The following is a 23,252-nucleotide window of genomic DNA, read 5'->3' as shown; positions in this document are numbered from 1 at the left end:
TTGCTGGATATTCTAACTAAGAATGCTTATAACTGGAGGGAAGAATCAGCATTTGTTCTACTTTAGACATATAGATACCAAATGAAATGCATGATAGAGATACATTTAAGTATAAATGTTTTCTTCTTGATGATGTGTGTACTGACAGCTACCACCCTTTATTAAAAAATCTGTGGATGGCTCATTGCATTATTTTCTCTACGTTATTTTAGTAGACTACAGTACATAAACGCCTTTTAATTGCATGCTAAAACCAGGTTTATTTTTCAGAATATATTTAAAATTGGACATGATTTAACTATTGACAAACAACAAAAAAACCATCTTTGTGCTCAACAGTGAGCAACGACCTGCAAAAAAGCAGTGTTAGACGCTGAACACAGAAGCCTTAACAAGGTGTTTGCTGAAGCCCCTAAAAGGATGTACCTTTATCAGGGGTGGTTTGGGGAGGGGGTGGGTTCTGGGTGTTACCTGCAGTCCTTCCCAGGGCACAGGCTGGGCTGATCTCCCTGGCTGGGAACACGGATGAGGCAGGTGGGTGGGGGCAGCCGCAGCGCTGGCCCAAGCTGTGCTGTTCTGAGATGGTGGCAACAGGACCTCACCCAGCGAGGGCTGGTGAATCACAGGCACAAATCCCAAGAATGACCTGGAACTAGGTGCTTGCTGAGCTATCATCACTGGCCCAGTGAAACAACACTGCCTCATACAGCTTCTAAGTGTGGTTTTCACTGCCACCCACCCCACCTCACATGTGGTGTGACAGGAGGGAGGTTGTCACAGCCTTCAGGGCTGAAGCTCTCACTCCTGTGAGCTGCTTTGCTTGTGCCCAGGTGTTAGGTCTGTGTAGTCATGTGAGTTTGCTTATGCTTGGAATTGTTGTGACTGTCAGTGCTGGGTTTTTGTATGAGAGGTAGCTAATGGAGGGTTTGTGATGCCATGCAGTACAGAAGTTGGGGGTTTGAGTCCAGCCAGGTGGCAGTCAGCATTTTTGGTTTTTTTCAGCATCATTTCTTGAAAGAACGTTACAGCAGAAACTGGCCATTTACAGTTGCGCGAACTGTGTGCTGACAAGAGCTGCAGGTGGCAGGAACAGAGGAGTACAGGGTTATGTTCAGATCAAGAGGTGCAGCTGTTGGATTGCTGTGCCAATCTTTGTTCTGTATTGCTTGGCCGTGTTGTAAATAAGAATGTTCCAATGCTGTGGGTGGTTTCAACTAAGACTGACAACATACCTTGTGGAATTGATGTCCTTTCTTTTCTTTTATCCCTGCAGACTCCCCCAGTCACATTGTAAGCAATCAGAGAAATCAAACCTCTTGGCCCCTGAAGAATAATTCTAGCGTGTTCCCCATCTCTGGAAATGTACCTCTCAAGCAGCTTTCTGTGCAACAAGACAATCCAGTGGCTTTAAAGACAGGTACAACTTTGCCCCAGCTCTTCCTTTTTAGAAATCAAGTGTCCTACAAATGAAACATTGCTTGAAAATATGCTGATTTTCCCCATATGCTGGTCTGAAAGAGCTACAGTGAACCAATGAAGGTAACAGTGAAGGAAAAAGAGTGTGATTCTTGACATTTTGGAAATAGTTATTTGGGAATCCAATCTACACCAACTGCTGGCTGGCAAGCCTTGAATTTGTGTTTCTTTATGGCAGGGTCTCTGCTGTGCTTTTTTTTACCCCTCCCACAGCGTGGCAGATACACTAGATTTATAGGTCAGCTCATCTCTGGCCTCAGCTGCCTAAGTAAGTTCACTTTCATGGCCTTTTGGTCACCTATTGCTTATCAGCAGTCAGTTTTTATTGCCCTGGGGCTTTGAGATGACTACCCAGTGGCCATGCTTTCTAACATGGGGAGCTCAGCACTGAAGCATCTTTCCAGTCAGCATTACTGCCTTATTTCCATGCCAGCTGCTACCTGTGATGTCAAGGAGTTTCAGGCACAGTTCTGCTCTCTTGAAATGAGTATGTAACACCTTTGTCTTCCACAGGAGAACAAGACACTCAGTTTCCTCTGAATGGAATTTGTGAAAGCGCTAACATGCTAGGGAGCAGCAAGAGCACTTTGACTACCTCCGAAAAGCCAGCAGAAGAGTGGCCAGACTGGAGTGAGCCAGAGGAGACAGACACTGAGAAAACTGTGAACATTCAAATTCAGCCCCGAGAGCCGCAGAGCAGCCTGGGACCTTATTTTGCTGAACGTGATGTAGATGAGAAGCCTTGGGATGACTTTGAGCCCAGCAGCCCTAGTCCTGAACTATCCTCAGGAGGCTGCGTCACTGTGACACAAGCTGATGCAGTTAAAATGCCAAGGCCTCTGCCAGGAACCCATCAGCTGAACAAAGAATTCAAAAGCCTCAGTCTGAGTCCCTCAACAAAGTCTTGCGCTGGGAACAGCTGGAGCAAGGACAACTGGGACCACCAGGAGCAACTGGGAGAAACTGTACTGCCAAAAAAAACCTTTCAGGAAAGGTTGAAATCTTCATCAGAATCTGGCCTAGGAGAAGAATTCACAATCAAAGTGAAGAGAAAACCCATGCAAGACCCTGAACTGGACTGGTTTGCTGACATGATCCCAGACATTAAACCCTCTTCAGCTCTCTTGGTTTTGCCTGAAGCAAGGACAGAAGCAGTTGTTCCCAGTCACTCCAGTGCAGTATCCAAGAGAGAAGGTGCCTCCCAGAATATGCTGTTTTCATCCAAATTTGCAGCAGCTGATATTCTTGAGGTAAGAGGCTATAGGCAGTGGGGTTTAAATAACTGCATGCTTGAGAGAATCGTAGCCCGTGTACATCACACCTTACACTGTTGTAGCACTAGCTGGCCCCTTAGTAAGATAGTGGATAACGTGGAAGTATCCACAGCATCTGACTGTATAGTTGAGTCTTTACCGGAGAATACAAGATGTTGAGCGATGCATCTTATTGGTGGGCTGTTACTGCAACAGCAAGACAGCTCTGCTAAGAACCAGTAAGGGAATGGACTTCTATGCTACTAAAGGCCCTGACTAAGTTTTAACTCCTGCTTTTAATTTGTGCTGCTGTATCCTGGAGGCAGGGACCCTGCACAATGTTTAGGGAGAGTCCTGGTTTGTCAGACAGGTAGAACAAGGCTGGATTCTGTCCTCTGAACAGGCACAGCCCCAGGCTAAAACAGGAGGGAGCTTTCAAGCAGAGAGGATGCTAAGGACTCAGTGTTGCTCCTGGCTCTTCTAGGAAGTCCTAACAGCACTGTAAATAAAGGATGGACCAAAAAGTCAGAACCTCTGGATTAAAGAGTAAAGCTTTTTTGGTTGCTTTGTTTTCATGAAGGAAAACTGAGACACTTCTCCATTTCAGGGAACCAGGTGGGTTGTAAAACTGTTTTTTTAAGTAAGCAGTTAAATCCCTCTAGCCTCATCAGTGAGACTCCTTCCCTTGCTGCAGGGAGGAGGAGGCAGCTCTCCCAGCACTGCCACCTGAGCAGGTCACTCCCTTGGGCAACAGGTGTTGACTTCAAGTTGTTTTGCTAATTCAGCCTCAAGAGAGCTATGGCAAGGATAGGAGGTAGCATGGGGAGAAGAGCCCTGAATGTAAACTGAAGTTGTTTATAACATTTGAAAATGGCACACTTTATTTTTAAGAAGCACTGTTGTAGCATCAACCTCATTTTAGGGGGGAAATCACTCACTGTAGTGCAGTCAGTGTTGTGGAGCAGAAGAGCTGTGGCACTGGACAGGTGAGATCAAACTCAGTGTCAGAATAGAACAGAACAGCTGTTTCCTAGGGGAAAGAAATAATCTAGTTTATAGCATCCCTGTTCTTAATGGGAAGCTGATTTGGTACATCAGTTCTTGCTTTTAGGAAAAAAATATGAGAACATCCCTGTTTCTTTGCCCTTTTGTCTTTAAGGTGTTTCCTTTTGTAGTTAGAAGTTCTTTAAGACAGAGCTGCAACTACTGGCCCTTAATTTTTGGTCTTAGGAGAAGCTTTGCCATTCTGGACAAATGTCTCTTGCCACGGCAAGCTGCACAGGCTACTGCCCAGCTCCTGTGGCTGGACTGAGCCTTAACTTTAATAATTTTACATGATTCCAGGCTGAAGCTGCAGGCTGGGGTGAAGAAGAGGAGCTGAACTGGGAAGATGATGCTAACTGGTAGTGGGACTGCAAGAGACAAAGGCAATTGATGGTGTGTTGGATTCTGTAAAAGAAGACGCTGCTTCCCCAATATGATGGATAAAGTACCTCAGCACTGCTTTTGCCAGAAGGCAGGAGCTTGCTGCTGCAGCAGCCAGCCAGATCCCATGGGGCCTAACCTCTTGCAATGGATGCTCCATTCCCATCTGTGCCAAAAACTGCAGGGGTGAGGCCTGTCCTCAAGCAATAGGCCCAGCTGTGGTGCGTGCCACTGCTATCAGAGAGAGGAACAGCATGATGGGTGTGTTAGTGCTGACATGCTACCAGAGGCCAAGAGTGGTGTAAGCGATTGTTCCAGAACTCACCCCTGCTCTGAAAAACTGATGATAATAAATGAAAGTCACACTGAGTTCCTTGGTTAATGTGCCTTTTTTTTTTTTGCCTTTTTTTTTTTTTTTTTTGAGAAAAGTAAAGCCCTTAGAAATGGCTCCTTTTAACTTTTTAGCTAAGAGATGCTTTAAACATGAATGTACGGGTTTACTTATTTATTTCTGTTTATATAGTTCTGTCAGTGGATGGCAGAAGAGGTGCTAGGAGCCATGCAGTGAAGGACCACTGAACACAAACTGCTTAAGCAACGCAATTCTTTCTGCTCTTAACTGTGACCAATAAAGATTATTTTTAAAAGATTACCCTAGTGTGGAGTGGAACCAGCAGCAGAGGTATGTCTAGAGAACAGTATAGAGCCTTGAATTGTTATTCTTGAGTGTATTTTAAAATTAAGATAAAAACACCTAGTGCCTAGTGACCTGTATGTGACAGGAACAAAAGTAACTGTTACTTTTACAACAGATTCAAACATCTTAATGTTCAAAATACAGTCTGGTGAAATGTTTATCATTATACAGTAGCATAGAAGAGCAAGCTATACATTGACAATATACAAAATGACAGCTCCGATGCACAATAGCATCTATTAAAATATGTCAATCCTTCCAGCCAGTTAATTATGAAAGAGAGGCCAACATCTCACACCAGAGTTCATTTTGGGACATAAACCACGATATAGCAGTACAGTAGCGCATCACCCTGTGGCAGTTTTTTCTTCTCCAGCAATCCTCGTACAAAAGCATCTCTTCCCTCAGAAGAGGGAGCTGAGCCCTTTACTGTCTCTAAAACCCATGGAGTGCCTTACCGTACGCTGTCTCTGAGGGTGGCTAGAGCTGTATGTAGAGCCTCCAGCTTCATTGCAAGCCAAGCAGGGGGTGACCCTTTCTGGAGTAGCAGCTTCACGGCCTCCACTGCCCTCTCCATCGTGCCCACTGCTGATTTGTACTGCTCCTCAGAGGGTGGGTGACATGCTCGTTTTGCCAGAGGCTGCAGATTTAAATAAACGTGATACATCATTTATAATGCTCTACATAAATGATCAGTCTTCATCCAAATGCAAGAAAACCCTTTGATGGAGAAGAGACCACCTTGCCTTGTGAGAGTTGTTCCAGCTGGCAGGCAGTACAAAGCATTCAGGTGTCAGGTTGTGGAGTCTCCTACTCTGGAGACATTCAAAACCTGCCTGGACACGTTCCTGTGTAGCCTCACCTAAGTGTTCCTGCTCTGGCAGGGGGATTGGACTACATGATCTTTTGAGGTCCCTTCCAATCCCTAACATTCTGTGATTATGTGATATTAAGGGCCAAGAGTCCATGTGACCTTTTGGAGGGCAGCAAGACCATCCTGAACCTCTTTAGATCCTTCCCAGAACTGACACAAATGGACAGTAGAGCCCAGATAATTTGAAGATGAGCACACACCTCTCCTGTTGACTCCCGTTCTCCAGCCATTTTCATAAACTGTGCACTGCAGGTAATCCTTTCTTGTTTCATGCGTTCTGCTCGTGCTTCTATTGTCTCTTCTACTTGCCTCGTCTAGAGAGAAAGCCATAGGAGAGGTAACTAAAACAAGGCAGCATTAGCAACCTCCACAGGCTCAATTTGTGTGCCAGAACAAGGGGGAAGGCAATATAATTTCCCACATGCTCTTCTGAGCAGGAGATTATCTACAACAGTTATCTACAACAACTCTGGTGTAGCATCTCTGGCAGCTATCAATTCTGTTGCTATTTATCTGTTTCTCAAAAACTGCTAATTCAGATAGCCCTGCCTTAGGTTACAGCATGATAATCACCCCTCTCTTTCCACTTGTCTATGCTCTGCCTGACTAGCCATTGGCTCTTAAGAGATTTTTTTCTATCCTGCAAAAAGCAGAGATGTTTCATACACATTAATTTAGCTTTCAGAAAGTGATCCAAGAAAAATGGGAGGAAATCACACAAATGGAATTATGAAATCCCTGTCTTCTTAATAGATAACTTATCTGCTTACAACAATAACTGGAATTTTTTTTGGTCAAGGAGGGAAAAGCAAAGCATTTAAATCAAAGCTGGGAAATACTGGAACAGCAGCATGCATAGGAATGGCAGTTCGTAATTCTGCTGATTAAAGCTGATTAAAGTTAAAAAGTTCAGCCAGATCCCAGTTAGAAGAAAAATTTATTTTAAACTTACTTATTTAATTGCCATGCAGATGATGCAGGTGTAGACATGGGCCATGTACAACTAATTATGGATGTGTACAACACCAACTAAGAAAGCAGTAAAATAGTTCAACAACATACATACCCTAGCCAGAAAACTAACAACTTTGTTCTTAGTTTCTTCAGAATTAAGGCACTGAGGAACAACATCTTCGTGGCTTGTTTCCTGTCAAAAATGTTGAGTAAAAGTTTAGTACATTCATATTAACAAAGAAATAGACAAAGCAACAAATGTTTCTATGACAATCCAATCCTTGTTGCAACCAATCCTTAACCTTCCTTCACTTCCAGCTCTTGAAATCACTTACAGCTGTGTTAGCCCTCATTACTTTTGATGTGCAATAGCATCTGTAATACTAAGATCCAAACTGGCCAGTGAAGAGCAGCAAACATTTAAGACAGAAGAATTTCTGTACAATAAAAGTTAACAAAACCAAATATATGCATCCAGGATTTTGCAATGCTCACCTCTGCAAAATGTGTGAATGCCTCCAAGGCATGCTGATGAATCAGCCAGGTCTGGTCAGCCAGCAGAGAAGCAAACAAAGACGACAACTGGGGTACAACTTGCCTCTGAAAGAGGAACAAAGATCTGTCAGTTCCAGAGAGTTAGTTGTGCATATCCTACCATTAGAATTTTTCGTTAAAGAATGGCTCTAAGGTCAAGGGACAGGTTTGTGAAATGTGGAAGTGCTACAGCCCTGTCTGGTGAAAAAGCACTGTAAGGGAGGTGACACGTTCTAATCTTTCTTCTTGGAGTTCAAATGTCAGTCTTTTCTAACTGGTTAGAAGCAACACACAAGTGAATTAACCAAATGTCTTACATGCACTCAGCATGTCTCAATGAAAAACAAAACTGCCACAGACCATTAATAAGTCTCAATATGATTAACGTCATGGCACTCTTAGATGTATTTGATCAACTTGATCCTTTATATTTAAATAAATATCATATATTTTCATCAGAAGACTGAAGATTATCTAAATAAGGCCACAATTACATTTACCTGTGCTTCTTGTGGTATAAACACCTTTCCCATAGCAGACAGAAAATCTGCCATCGCTAGACGAATGTGATCTGGGGGGTCCAACTGGAAGAGGGCAGACTGCAGTGCAAATACCTGTGGAAAGGAAGCCCCAGAGAAGCTCCATCAGATTGCTGGTGAAAACACTTCTGGCTCATCTTTGAATCTGAGGACACTGGTCTTGGAAAACTGGACTGAAAACAAAAGGAGGTGTGCTACACCTTGAATAAAACTGGTGGTGTGAAAGAAATAAGCATGCTCTATAACATATCTGTGTATCTTAATTATCTTACAGAATAATGGGATTCTCAAAAGCAACGTTAACCAAAGTGTCATACACTTGGTTTAAAGATCAGGAAAGTAATCAAGGATGAAATAAAATTAGGAACCTCCATGTGTTAAGAGAAGGCAAGACCATGAAATGACTCATTTGAGATCAGTAAATCACAAAGAACTTGGTTTTCATTAAGTAAATTCTTCCTAAGAAGGGTTGGTTTGTTTTACCTGAGTAATCAGTTGAGCATCTAATGCTTGGATGAAAAATTCCAAAAGGTGAAGTAATAAACACAGGGTCTGCTGGAGACATGGCTCATCTGAGACCTTCAACAGATCACAAGATATGAAAAACATTGCATTTTAGCTTATGGAATAACTACTTAAGAAAGAATTCAAAGTTAGTGTTCCAAAATTCTTCGCCTATCTTCACACACTTAACACATCATAAGCAGCAGAAGAAAATACTAAAGTAGTCATATCAATATTTCTAGGTAGCCATATTTTACAAGACCCTTTGGTTTTTATTAAGAATTTTCTTATCCTTCATCTCTTTCCTCCACACTCCAATGTAGGCAGCTAAAGATTATCTGAACTATTTCTTTTCACTTCTCAGTTGCCAAATGTCTTCACAGAATGGCTGAGGTTGGAAGAGACCTCTGAAGGGGCACAGAGTTGGCTCTTCCTCACCCTCACTCTCAAACTTCCTTTTTAAATCTGGAGTATGAACCACAACAGTCCTTTTTAATTCACTGCAACTGCAGACATGAACAGGTACACAGTTGCAAGGAAATCTCCTTACCCCCCTGTTCTCTAGCACAGGAGGAAGGTTTCTAGCTCGATTTCATGAGCTCAGCTATGTACTGATTAAATCACCGTGGGTTTTGTTCACATTCTAATGAACATTCAAAATAGGCCAAATTTGTATCTGGTATGAATCAGAACGAGGTATTTCAGACTTCTTGTTAAGCAATTCTGAATCTGACACTGAGTAACAGAGTAGCAAGGTACCAGATATGTATCATTCAGGAAAAGTCAAACTCTGCTTCCCAGAACCTAATACACAAACCAGCTGACAGCAAATGGTCAGCACAGTTACACTGTTTGCAGAAATGGTCCAATCCAAGTAAAATGACACTGTAACAAATACATGATGAAACAGCACCAGCCGCTCCAAGACATCATGTCTTCACCACTGGAGCAGCAAATTCTCTTACCTGCTTAGCCTGGAGAAAAGTCCAGAACTGATCAAGTATTCCCAAGATAGATGCCTGAAGTTCTGCCTCCAGAGTGTCACCAGCAAAATTGCAGGCAGCCAGCAGGACAGAAAGGGCAGTATTCTAGTAGCAAAAAAATGGATCAGTAAGACCAAAGAAACCTACAAGTAGAATGAACCAAAACCCCAGCCTTATATCAAACATCTGAAATGATACAAGATGGCAAGAAGCCCAATGTGCTGCATCAGCTGTACCACACAGCTAATCCACTAGGCTGCTGGCCAATGGAGCTTTCAAAACAAGAAAAACATCCGTTACTTCTGCGAGTTTCACGTGGTGCTGGAGTCACTAGCTGTGCTGGCAGGAGGAAGCTGGCAGCAGGTTCTACATGTGGAAGTCTCTGGTTTCTCACACTCCTTCACCAAGGAGACCAGTGAGCATCTTTCAGATTTGATGCTGCGTAAAAACATCCCAGACTTTAAAACTTAATTGTATGACATGGTAGAAATTCTAAAGAAAAATACATCTGCTCACCCAGAGAGCATACAGCAACTAGAATAGCTAATAAGACACGTAACCTCCACTATCGTCACCCTCAGAAGAGAGGCTCCTATGGTGCTGTGTACTAGAAAAAAAATATTAAAATGAGAATTCTTGCTCATGCATTTGCCAGTTAGGCATAGAAAAAAGCTGTGCAACATGCAGAAAAATAGAACTAAGGTGACAGCAACAGAATCCTTATAGTTTAGAAATCCAGAGTATATGCATTTTTATAAAGAGAACCAAGTCTCCTTTACCACATGTTGGAGCTCTCCCAAAGTGCGCCTGCTATTCAGCCATCGCCTGCACTGCGCAAGCCCTGCCACACAGAGCTGATAGGCCACTCGTTTCCTAAGATCAGGATTCAGGGCCTTGAGGGATATGTGCTGCCACACAGCCAGGTTCTCCTCCCCTTCTGGAAGAAACTTCTGAGCAAATTCTACCTGCAAACAAAAGGTTAATAGGAAATAAACAGACCAGAATATAGTTTGATAATCTGTCAGAAAGTTGAGAAACCAAATTCCACTACTAGTTTGCTTTAGAATTATTACATGAAAAAATAGTGTAAAACCTTCTGTTTAAATAAAATCCAACTTTTTATATAAAAACCTTCTAGAATGGCCATCTCCCTTGTCACAGAAGGACATCAGAATGATTAATCAACTTACTATTTCAGCTGCTTGAAGCAGCAGCCCTAGTAAGCAGAAGAGTGAGCTTTAGTCTCTCTGAAGTGTACAGAGGCACTGACAGGAAACGACAGCACTCTTTATACCTGATGGCATGAGAACACTCATGAGCACCAGTCACAGATGCAATGACAGGACACAGAGTTGCAGCAAATCCAGGAGATGTGCCCTTTTCATCCTTAGTCAAAAAAAGGACGTCATTGCTGCCCAAGACCACTCTTAGAAAGGTGTAGGTGCCTTTCTTGTTTTAAATAGCTCATCTGCACAAATCAGAATCCACCATGGGAAAGTAATATCGAGTACAGCAAGGGAGAACTCAATATCTTGTCATTTCTGAAGAGCTGAAAGAGGATATTTTGAGACAGGCCACTGATTCAAATCTATTAAAGATGGAAGATGCTGGTGCCGTACTTGCCTGATGATCTGGAGCCATCAAGAACAGCATACGCCTCAGCAGAACACCCAAGGCAGAGACCTCATAACAGTCACTGGGCCAAGACTTTATCTGAATTAGGATAAAACAGTAATGCATCTAATTAAAGTAAGGAAAAAAAATTCACCACCCAGAAAGTAAATTCTATACAGAACATTCAGAGTTGCTATGTGGGATCACAGCAGTAACACTCTAAATAAAACTATGCAGGAATGTTGGAAATGCTAGGCATATTGCTTTATGTTTTCACAGTACTACATTTGCTAATTATTAACCCAATTTGAGGAATTAAAACAATCTCCATTTGGATTTGGAAAAAAATGAAATTCCTATCTTTAGTCATTTAGTAAGTCTGCTGATAGAACTAGGATTAAAGTGGTGCTGAATTGCAAACATCACTATGGTTCTTACCAAGTGGGCGATCACAACAACGTGGTGAGCGCACAGTTCAGCTGTTCCATATCTGGAATGTGACAGACAGAACCTCGTGAGTCTATACTTCCTGCTGTTTTACAGAGTAAATATTATAACACTTGTCTGAGAGATGACCATTTCCTCTAACATACTTAAATTTCATATGCACATACTTTCTATGTGAGAGAACCATTGCAAAAAAAAAAATATTATTAAATAATAGAAAAGGTACATTCCCCTTAATTGCATGAATGTAAAAATGACTAAGCCATTTCTGCTCCTAACTTTCAAAAATATGCTCTATATCTGAAAATAATCCATTTCTGGGACAATTTTGTCTTAATAAAAAATCTCTCTCGAGGAATTATGTACAAGAACAGAACTAACAGGATCTGTGGAAATCCTGCCTGACCTGTAATAAAAACATCTTACCGGGCAAGGAAGCACCACGCGTCCATCGCTAGCAGAGATGTGATCATACTAGAACCCAGCACAGCATCCAGCAGAGCGTACTCCTGAGGAGAAAACATATGTAAATTGCAGACCTACTATTACTTTCACTTCACTAATTAGCATCAAACCTAGTAAGATTTTCAGCTTATCCAATTTAAAATGTTTTCAGAGCTCATATTCATAATCAATATTCAGTTACCCCATTAAGCAAGCAACTATAACTTCAGTTTTGCATCCTTTAAATGTATATGTATGTTCATTTCAATGGGCTGAAGATCCTTCACTTTTCAAAACATTTCATAATGTGCATCCCTCCTTCACGAGGTAAATTTATGATTAAAAAAAAAAACCACAACAACAACAACAAAAAAAACCCCACACAATGTATTGCCAATTTTCTTGCCATCTTTCTTAGCAGCTTTACTGGCACCTTACTGAAAACCAAATAAAAACCTTTTCCTCTTTTAGGAACGTAAATTTTATCTGAAAGAGGTAGGTAGCATTCAGGAAAAAACTCCTAAATTAGGGCTATAATTCTTTTGACAGCTCTTGACCTTCTATGTGCAGTAAAAAGTGAAAAGCTTTTAAAACAGAATACTCCTCTAAAGTAGCAAAATTTGCTTATTACCATTTTATGGTATGTTCTTAGCTGGAATCATAACAATACAACATACTCTGAATATTCAATGCCACTTTACTACTTCACAGAATAGACTAACAAAACCAGGTAAGTTTAATACAAATTGAATACTGTCTAAAAGAAAGCACTGAACTTCTATAAAAACTTGACCTGCCCTCCTCTCAAAGACAACAAAAATTTCCAACATCAGATGTTCTCAAAGACTTGTATGAAGCTTCTTCTCCTTTCCTACAAGTGACATTGGCCATCTAACTGAACTCCTGTCATGTAACTGTATCACAGCTGCTTTCTACAGAACCACTTCATTACCTAAACATCTCTTCAGAGCTGGATCATTAGAAATAACCTCATTGCTTTAAATAGTACCTATGCATCACAAAAGCTGAAGAGGTAATGAGCAAAAAACTATCTTACCAGCTGAGGAAACTGTGATGGGAGTGTGGAAGCAATAAAGGAGCACAGGTGGACACAGACATAGTGATAGAGGGTGATGAGAACTGCTGGCTGTCCTGTACTGATCACCTCTGGCAAACAAACTGGGAGAGAAAGCTCACCAAAACACTGCTGGAAGCTCAAGAAGAGAGCCGAAAACAAAGACCTGCTCCAAGGGTAAGAGAAAAAGAAAAAAAAAAAAAAAGAAGAAAAAAGAAATAAGTTGGGTCACAGAGATTCAAATCCCAAATCCTGCAAGCAACATCTGTACTACAGAATCTTTGTCTTTTACATTCCTGACTACCTTCCTCTTCTACAAATTCAGGTGATTATTAGAGGGTTCAGGCACAAAAATGCAAGATTTTAACTTTGTGAAGTATCAACAAATTATGTGCGTATCTCTCTTCTTATCCTGGAAGTACTCTAAATACCATTCCTTTCCTGAAAAACATGGACATCTCTGGCTCTGTATCTTTCACTCCTGAAGCACTGAACATCACACCGTTTTTCTCAGCATAAGGATATAAATTCACAAGAGTCTGACAAATTTTACTATTCAGTTGCAAGGGAAGCTCCAGCAGCTGAGCCCCTCTGTTTGCCCATATAGACTGATTGCTGTAGTGAAGAATTTCAACAAAAACTTTTTTTTAGTACCTTTTTCCTGTGTTCCAGAGAGTCTGTACTTCTTCAGGTTGAGAGGACAGCTTGTCCATTATGGAAATCAGGATGAGACACTGGGACAGCTGCTGCTCAGGAGGGAGACCTGTAGAAGGTGTATTTTTTTTTTTAATGTGATGCTAATGGCCCTGGTAAATAATGTGTAAAATGTCTTTTAAGCAACAATCTGATCATTTTCCAGTTTGAAGGCATTCTACTTTTCACAGAATATACTTAATTTAGGCAACAATAGCTGTCTTCCCCCACCAACAGAACAGCAGAAAAATTTAATCTTATTTTGAAAGTTTGTGACAAATGTGGATTGAAATGATGCAAAACAGTACAGATTAATATTGAATCTACTGTAATTTGGAAAGGATGCATTCAACGGGAACATGAACTATCTGTTATAAAATTCATCTGAGTTAGCACGCAACTGGCTGTATCATAGTGCTTACAAAAGAATTAGAGACAAGCAAACCAACACAAAATATTGCTTGTGGTCCAGAAAGTCAAAGTATCAATCCTGATCCCTTAGAGATGCTTACGTAGTACTATAGCATTTTAAACTCACCTAACTTGTCATTTAACACTTGCTCCATGAAAGGGCTAAAGTGGAGAAGCTGGTTGATCAGAGGGTCCAGCGCCACAAGAAAAACCCGGGATATTTCGTCTCTATGAACTTCCAAGATCTCTGGAGCATAGAGACTGGGAGGAAATTTGCTGGGGAGGGACAAAAAAAAAATTTAATATTCTCAGCAAATTCACTATTTCATTGTTATTGTGAAATAAAAAACAGAAAAGGCTCCCCGTTTTAGAATATCTATTATAGCCTGAGAGTTACAGCTCTGCATTCAACCTTTAAGCCAAGCATCGCGATCCAATGTTTTACTAAAAGCTGAAAGAAAACATTACAAGCTCACAGAAAAAGCATATAAAATACATAACATATATAAGAAGAAATATACTGAATCACAAAAAATGTCAAGCAATGAAAAGCCAAGAAAACAGCTTTGTACACAATTTGACAGTCATAAGTGTGACTGTGCTACTTTAACACATGCCACTAATAAAAAAATACAATTTCTTTGAAGAGAAAAAAACCCCTGGGCAATAAAAGAAAAAAAAAGAGTGATAGGAGAATAAAATAAAAGAGATTATGAAATTAAAACCTTCTACTCTTGCAGCATATAAAGTGATTGTAAAAATGCTACCTTCCTACACAAAAATCCTGCTCAGTTTTGCTGAGTGCATAAAAGTTTACAATCTTCCACTTGAGAAATATCTACAAGGTAAGTAAAGTTAGAAGAGGAAACTCGTAAAAAAATAACCACCCGATCTTGCAGCGAAACACGCCGTGAACTGATGCGTGCATTTTGCCACAGAACCCAGTTTCAATTCCAAAAGAATGACTGAAATGAGCCCTCTATTTCAGAGTCCACCTTCCTCTATTCTTACTCGTTACTGGAGCAAATAGAACAGAACTTTTGAAAGAAAAGTGATAAGCCACTTGCAGACTGTTATGCTTTATAAGCATAACATTGAGAAAGCTTACGCTTTGTCCTTTTGTGAGACTTCACAAGATTATAAACGCAACAGTAAAACTATGAAAAATTTCCCAATAATCTGTTTCTAATCCTCTCTCCCTTCAGGACAAATGCTTCCATACTTTGTCTTAAAGTAGAAACAATCTGTCAAATGTTGCTTCTGACACCTGCATTTAGTCTTGGTTTTCCTTCACTAGAATTTAAGGCAGGAAAAAAAAAAGTATGTGTGGCTGTTTAGTTATACATGAAATAGAAGGGAATTAGGATTACTGAGGTGTTATGTGACTAATATCATGCTACCATTTGTTTCCAAGTGTTCTAACTCTGCCTGACTGCTTCACTGCAAGTCGATCAAAGGGCAAATCCTACCTTCAGGAATTTTGATTTTAGGAACAAGAATTTTCAAATCAACTTGCATAAACAGAACCAGTGTCCAAGCCAAATAATTTGCATATTATAAACATTATTTATTAAGAAATGTTTACATAAGTAATTGCAACAATATTAGTGGTTTGTCAATACTGGGCAGTCACAGCACTGATCAAGAATGGGTCAAGGTAACAGGTACCATACAAAAATACTCAATTTATTTAAAAAATATTTTAGATTTCCATGCATGAACAAAAGAAAGCAACAGTTCTGGAACAAGAACTGTATTTTTACATGTCAAAATACTTAGAACTTTAAGAAGGCAATATGGAGATGTTACTAATATACTATCAATAATCGATTATTTGTGCTTCACTTACCTGTATATTTGAAGAAAGAGCTGATGTAACTGAGAACATGAATCAGAGAAGAAAGAAAGAAATTCCTGCAAAAGCCATTAATTTTGAATGGTTCTTTTAATGTAAAATATGAGATTAAATACACTTTCTTTCTGTTCTGCTATATTGCTGTGTGAAGCACTACAGTGCAAAACCAGTTTCAGTTCTAACAATCCACAGCACAATGCAAGTGCAAAACAAACAATAAAGAAGTATTCTTAAGATCAGTTACACTATATAGCAGGTAAACAATTAAGTTTGTAAGTTTATTTTTTTTAAATCGGTAAATACAGTTGTAATAGCCACAGAGAGCTGCAAAAAATCTGAAGCACTCTGATACATGCTGCTGTAAGGTTGTTTTATCCTGCCACAATGCTATTCATTTTGAGACAAAAAAATCACCCCCTGCTTTTAACCCATGGGGCAGAACATATGCAGAAAGCACTGTCACTGCTTTTCCTAGAGAGCAAAGTTTTTCACATACATTCTTAAAAGGGGTAGATTTACAGCACATCTTCTAATAATGAGAAAAATAAAGTGCAGCAAAGTAAAAGGGCCAGGGAAAGAGCAGGAATTAGTGTCAGAGCCAACACCACCACATGGAAATTTCTTCTAATGCCGCATGTTTTTCAATTCTTGAAACAAGCAACAATTCTGAAAACCTGGCAACAGGTTTCATATGCTTAATTCTTCCGGATGAAGTTACTATTGCATTGACTCAAGGCTGCCTGTAAGTACTGGACATCTCCTAGTAACTCCTCAGTAACATGGCTTCTGACAGCTTATTATTCTTGTTTTTTCTGTTAAATCACAGCAGTAATCCTGCTTAGGCTTGTGAGTGTATTCAGGTGGATGTACTACCCACAGGTCATGCGTGAATGTTAATTATACCACCCAGATGCTATTGTCATAAATTGTGAAAATATTATGCAGTACAAAATTATTCTGTTTTCAGACCAGAGGCTTAAATGTAATAGTAACATAGAATCAAAGTATTAAAACCTACCTTGGTGTAGTGTACAAGGGAATTAGCGAAGAACCTGCACAGTTTGACTGTCTTCTGGAACAGCCTGAGGTCAGTGCCATCCTGTCCAAAAAAGCAGGTCTAAAACTTAATACACAGAGTAATACAATACAAAAGAAAGTTAAATTGCTAACAGTGTTCAAAACTGATTTCAAACTTGATGCTCTACAGACTCTGCAGCTATGGGGAAAAACTTTGGAAATCTTTAGTATGCCTCAACATTTTTATAGCAATATTGAGAACTGAAATATTATCTTTTGATTGACTTGGGGATATCATCAGTTTAGGAAATTAAAAAAACATTCCCATAGAGTATAGTGGAAACTTATTTACACCTCCCCACTAAAACATCCCAAATCTAAACAAAGTTATGGGCCTCATTTTCATGTGATTTCAAAAGAGCAAGGTATTCTGCCTATATAAAGTAAAAACAACCAAACTAAACTGACAAATAAAAACAAAAACAAAACCAAACAAAATTGAAACAAACAAAAGAGCCCCAAACCACAACAACACAAACCACTCCAAGTAATATCACAAAAAGAATCTATCCTTCAAGTTCAATGGCAGCTCTGGGAGCATTTTAATTCACCTGTATCTCCGACATCTTCATTTGCTCAGCCAGTTGCAAACAGGAGTGAAAGGAAAGGAGAGTGTCCTTGCAGAGGCCACCAAAGATGTCACTGTGTTTCAGATGACACTGCAGCAGAGAATGATGCTTCAGGCTTTGCCTAAAAGATAGTAATATAATCAGATATTTAACTGTCAGAAATGATCATGCAATACATTAGTACAAATCCAAATAACTAATTCTCCTATTTAGGTTTTTATACAACACTAACTGGTGCAACACCCGCGTATGCTGAAACCAGAAATTTAGAGGCAACAACCCTCTTCATAGCCCTGACTGAAACAGAGAGGAGAGGCAGGATGGAAGTGCAAGACAGCACAACTCAAGCCAAAAACATCTACAAAATTGCAAGTCAGGCCTCCTGAGCTTATTTATTGAGACAATGGTGTTGCAAATTTTCTTCTGCTCTGTAATATAAAAAGTCAAGCTTCTATTGCTCTTCACACACAATTCTTAACTACCTTCACTGACAGTACCTTTAATCCTACTTACTAGCTAAATTTCTAAATTAATTTTCTAAAGTTACTTACTAGCTAAATAGCTAAATTGAGTTCTCATTTCAATTTTATTTGAAACTCTGAACATAAAGCTACTGAAACGCTGGTTATTTAAAATCACAGTATGTTTACATTACAATAAAATTCAAAGAGTTGAATGACATACTTGATTATGAACTTCCACGTATTGGCATGAAGAGCATGGTCCATATTGGAAATGACAGAGCATATCTCCAGCACCGTGTGGATTACTAAGGAGGAAATAGTAACAGCAACAGCTGAGTTAAATCAGATTCCTGACTTCACAGGTATGGTCCTCTCCCAGGGAAACAGCAACAATCACAAACACTAGAGAACACCAATGCATTGACACTGAATCAGGAAAATGGTTCAGTGCGGCTCCTTTCCTGCAAACCTACACAATGTGCCCACCCCAGAGATAAAGTTTCAGGAGAAAAAACAGAAATATTTCAAGCAGCAAAGTGCTGCCTTCTGAAAGGCTTGTCAGTACAGCAGCAACTGTGCATGCTCAGAACCCAGTTTTAAAAATTCAGATACTGTTTTAAAAATTCAAGTATGGTCTATAGAAAAAAAGGACTGAGGAAGACTAAAAAAAGTGTTAGATCCATATATACCTGACACCATATCTGCGATGTTATCTTCAGTAGAAGCAGAGCCTATGGAAATCATATCAAGTAGTTCCATCAACTGCTTCTGAAGGGAGTAAGTTTCCTTGAACATGGCCTGTAGGAGGTCAGAAATCAAGTGCAGATGCCCGCAGTACACTGATTCGCTGTCCTGTAGGAAATGGGGAAGAAAAGGTATTAAAAAAAAAACATTCAGGAATCACAGCCTGATTTTTCTCATGCTGAAAACAACGAACACATTTGACTAAAAAAAAAGCACAAGGCATAGATGTACCTACTTTAACTCAATATACAGCCAGATCTGCAGCTTCTGCTACCAATCTGTTTGCTAAATATAAAACACTATTCACCTGCAGCCTCATCAACTAACAGAGTCTGCCTGGCTCTAGCAATTTTCTTCGGCTTCGGATTAGGCCTTGATGCATGAACTTCAGATCATATTTCTGAACAAAACACTAAAAGGTTAGCAAAGGAAGTAGCATTCCAAGTATTTTCTAATACTTTAAAATCAGAATTCTTAAATAAACGTATAGCACCTGAGTTCAAGCCCCAACATGGAGAACTGCTCTAAATGTTCCCATAAGAAAGAAAAACTGAAAAGTGAAAATAAAGGCTGACCAAAAGCTATTGTGTCCTTACAATAACCTGGTTTTATTTTCACTGCTGTAGGGGGAATTCATGTTGCGTAAGAAAACGAAGATTTGAAATTGGTATATGCCACTCATCATAACCAACATAAAGATCCTAATGGCAACTTTCAATCCTCTGTGGAACTTGCAGAGAAAAAAGGTAAGTAGCACCATTTTGGTGACCATTTGTAGCTCTCAAAATACTGCAGCAATCAAAACGGTGCAGATGCCACAGAGAGCCTGTATTCATAAGGAGAATGTCCAGCTGACATTGATGCAAAATACAGAAACAGCACAGTCTGTGCCTCTCACTACCAGGTCAGATTTGCAGGGCAGACAGCTGAAAAACCATCTTCGTACTTGTGCACTAAGTACCTTCTGTAAGCTATTTAACAACTACATTTAAAAAAAAAAAAAAAAAAAAATCAGACAATAATATTGTTTCAAAACAGGATCTTCTTACAAAGCAACTGTTTCCTTAAAGTCAACCAGCATAAGACTTTTTCTCCTTCTAACACAGACCCACCTTGCAGTGTGTAAATGTGTTCTTTATGACATACAGAACTGAGGACGGAAGGGTGCGGATACTCTCCAGAGGCACACACTCCTGCAGCGTGCAGATGTATCGTACACAACCCGTCAGAGTTTCCAACAGTTGCACCATAGCCTTAAAGCAAGAACAGACAACAACAATCAATATTTTTCACTCTTGAAATAATTTCAAAAGTATCTTTTCTTAACTGAATTGCACCTAGATTGCTATGACATTTAAAGTTCACTGCTATTTGCATAAATAAGTAGGTTTTTTTAAAGATGAATGAAGCTCCATCAAATAATAAAGCAATTCCAGATCTCTTCCCTGATGTTGTATACTTTTGTTAGTTTCGTATTTCTTTTGGCTACTGTTCTCAATTTACAAAAATTTTAAAATTAAGTGATTGTATAAATAGATGCTAGATTCATTCTTTAAATATAGAGAATCACATTCCATTTGCATTAGAGAAAGAGATATTTTTAAATTTCTGATTAGCATCACACACTAAATGTAACCAAATCACTCATAAAATTTTAATTGAACTTCCACTCCAAAGGAAGATCAAATTACATTTTAACCAGCTGGTTAATAGCTGGCAAAAATATTCAAAAAAAAGTCTTAATTATTTAGGTAAAAATCAAAGAATAACGTAAACATTCCTCTGACAGTTTATGTCATGGGACTTGCCTGTAGAAGATTCCTTACAGTACTGCATAACTCTGTATTCTGGCTGATTAATCCTTTGGCCTCACTGGATAATTCATACATCAAGTTATCAAAAAACTGTAGAGTCTGTCAGAACAAAACAAAATCTAAGCATTTTATTTATAAATGTACACATGCAAATAGTAACACATTCTATATCTGCTTGCCTCCTTGGCATAGAGTCATGAACTACCAAGATAACTCAGAGAAGAAAGTAACACTTCCTAGCATTTGAATCATGAAGCATGATCTACCAAGAAGCAAAAACCACCTTATGGTTTTTCCAAATTATAGACAGGAGCTCTATGAGGTGTTACTTTTCATAAAATCTGTTAGCCAAACAAACTTCCTAGCTAATTCACTTGAAATATGTCATTTTACCAAAGATTTTTTACCTAGTTAAAACCACGCCATTTTAAAAGTATTTTCAATTTGTATCAGAATATTTTTTTTTTTTGAGAATGATCATTAACATTTTTAAAACATAAAGAAATAAATCTATGACCTACAAACAACAACAATTTCTGCTTTGGTCAAGGTCCTTGGATATTTTATGAGTGTTACTGCTGAGACTGCAAAGACAGCAAGTGGCTTCCAGGCACATGCAGGATACCACATAAACTGGTAGCTACAGTAATCCTCGTTCAGTGTATGCAAGTTATGAGCCATTTTTTCTTGTAATCTCTAAATCTGGTAGAGTACATAAAATAAGAGAAATGGAAATCAAGTGTCCATTTTCAGTGGCTTATTAAAATATACAAGCTGAGGTCTGAAACTTAAATTGGTCATTTGGTACTGCTTTCTTTTAGTTAAAACACAAGCAATGAAGAGTTTTAATACAACTACAGCACAAAATTCTCCATCATTTAATCAAAATCCACCATGTGGTCTGAAAGCTTATTCACAAATATCAGGGTGTTTATTCAGGATACATGAGTGTTGGGTTCTTCAGTTTATTTGTCCTGAGAGGGTCCCTCACATAAAAATTCTTGGTCATTTTATAAAAAGCCAAATCTTCGCAAAAAGAAATATAAAACAATTCTACTACTGAACACAGAAAGCCAAACATCATATGTTTGATCTTTTCCCCATTGTAAAGAATGGAAACAATCACAGAAACAATCCAACATTGTTAAATTAACAAAATCGTTAAACTTTCAAAAGGTAAAATGTTAATTTCAAGTGCCATCCAAAGCAATAATTTTATCATAAGACCTCAAAAAAAAATCACTGCATTCTAAGCAGGTTTTAGCACTGAACTCACTGAAAATTCCACATTTAATTTAAGCTGTCATACCTTAGGTAATACTTTTGAGAAAAAAGTTTCTTCCAAATCTGCAATGCTGATATGGGGCAAAAACATTTCAGTCAGGATCCTCAAAACACCTGCAAAGCAAAACATTTGTAAAACATTAGAGAAAAACAAGATGTGATTATCAAAAAGATGCAGTGACCTAACAGGTGAAACAAGCAACTACATCAAGCACAAACCGATCAGGCATTTGATTCTGAGAAAGGCAACATAACATTTGCCACATGTGCATTATCTGAAAAAAACAAGTAACAGTAACAGCTCCAACATGCATATACCCATCAGTAATAGTATCACACCTGCCTACACTTAGCTGAAGGCTGAGCACAATTATTTGCTTATGGAATTAGAATTTTCCAAACTACAAATAATTGCACATTTAATGTGCTGGTTGACGCTAATTTGCAACTTAACAGTGAATGTTAGCAAGACTCCTCAATAGTTACATATCAGCCTCATTTTCTTATCACTATCAGTTATTACAAGAGTTTTGTAAGTAATGGCCAATAAGACAATAAAATGCAAGACTAAAAGCACCCTTCTTTCAAGTATCTAAAAATCAGAAGTAGCAGGAAGGAAAAAGCAGCCTTACATGCAAAGCTTCTTTATGAGCTTTTATAGAGCTTATTCAGTATGCTGTTAGTGCAACATGCAAGATTCAGCAGAATTCCTAAAGACTCTGAAAGTCACTCATTAGAGCATTAGTGTACAATTGATAACACCAGTGCAATACAACTGTCCATAGGAAGAAGAGGCACTTCTTGATCACTACTTACGAATATGCTCAGTCCAGTCTTCTGACTCTTGATACACAGAGTAAAAACGTTAAAGAAACTCAAACTCGTTCTGCCATAAAGGTTATCTTTAAAGCACCTGTAAAAGTCACAGTGATTTCTCTCACGTTGCCCTGCACAGGCAGATACACCTGAGTACTCACACCATCAGCACAGGTATTTCTGCAGTGTCTTGGGAGAGTAAGTCTTGGGGTTTTCTGGGAGAAAACCCAGGGTGCTACCTACAGTGCTAAATGAACCACGCGCTATTTTCTACTGTGAATCTTTAATTTCAGTGAAGGGCTATACTTGTTTTTAGTGAAAATACCTGGCAACCTGCTTTTCTGCCCTGTGTCAGCTCCCTAAAGACGCTGCATCACTTCTCCTCCCACAGATTTATTTGCTTGAACCGTGCAATGCTGAAGCCAGAATAACCCCGCACCCCCAAACCATTTCGGGATAGCTCCTCGCAGCCGAACTGCCCCCCCTCCGTCACGGAAAGGATATGAGGAGCCGAGGCAGGACAGCAGGCAGCTCCCGACGGCAGAGATCCCAGTCCCAGCCTGCCAGCTCCTGCAAGAGCAGCTCAGGGTCTGTCTGGGACATGGCGCCAGCTTCGCTCACTTCACAGACAGGCAACGGCGGGAAGATTTACCTCCGCTATCCCAGCAACCTCCGCGCGGGCGCGCATGCGCTTTACGAAGCTCCA

General features: G+C 39.5%; 2 protein-coding genes across 3 annotated transcripts in view; one reads left to right on the top strand and one right to left on the bottom strand.

The window, feature by feature from the left end:
* The window catches only part of SCYL3 (SCY1 like pseudokinase 3), a 14,950-nt gene extending 10,427 nt beyond the window's left edge, over positions 1-4,523 (top strand). For both annotated transcript variants that reach the window (XM_065841725.2, XM_071810238.1), the window contains 3 exons: positions 1,274-1,417; positions 1,990-2,726; positions 4,074-4,523. In XM_065841725.2, the coding sequence (XP_065697797.2) occupies positions 1,274-1,417; positions 1,990-2,726; positions 4,074-4,136 (944 nt within the window). In that variant the 3' untranslated portion in view covers positions 4,137-4,523. The remainder of the gene's footprint in view (positions 1-1,273; positions 1,418-1,989; positions 2,727-4,073) is intronic.
* Positions 165-23,204, bottom strand: FIRRM (FIGNL1 interacting regulator of recombination and mitosis). Its single transcript, XM_065841731.2, has 25 exons — positions 23,052-23,204; positions 22,547-22,587; positions 21,756-21,844; positions 20,441-20,545; positions 19,745-19,885; positions 18,578-18,740; positions 18,109-18,193; positions 17,407-17,545; positions 16,797-16,877; positions 15,773-15,837; positions 14,051-14,199; positions 13,474-13,582; positions 12,802-12,988; positions 11,727-11,809; positions 11,292-11,343; positions 10,859-10,952; positions 10,019-10,200; positions 9,222-9,344; positions 8,236-8,331; positions 7,714-7,827; positions 7,175-7,279; positions 6,792-6,872; positions 5,926-6,039; positions 5,310-5,491; positions 165-3,759 (listed from the first exon to the last, which is right to left on the bottom strand). Exons 1-25 carry the CDS (start codon positions 23,147-23,149, stop codon positions 3,678-3,680), a joined length of 2,760 nt encoding a protein of 919 aa, XP_065697803.2. The 5' UTR covers positions 23,150-23,204; the 3' UTR covers positions 165-3,677.
* Positions 23,205-23,252: the final 48 nt, after the last annotated feature.

This window comes from Patagioenas fasciata, chromosome 6 (genome assembly GCF_037038585.1).
Source record: "Patagioenas fasciata isolate bPatFas1 chromosome 6, bPatFas1.hap1, whole genome shotgun sequence".
NCBI classification, from domain to species: Eukaryota; Metazoa; Chordata; class Aves; order Columbiformes; family Columbidae; genus Patagioenas; species Patagioenas fasciata.
Note: the sequence above shows the minus strand (reverse complement) of the source record. Positions and strands in the feature narration are given on the sequence as shown.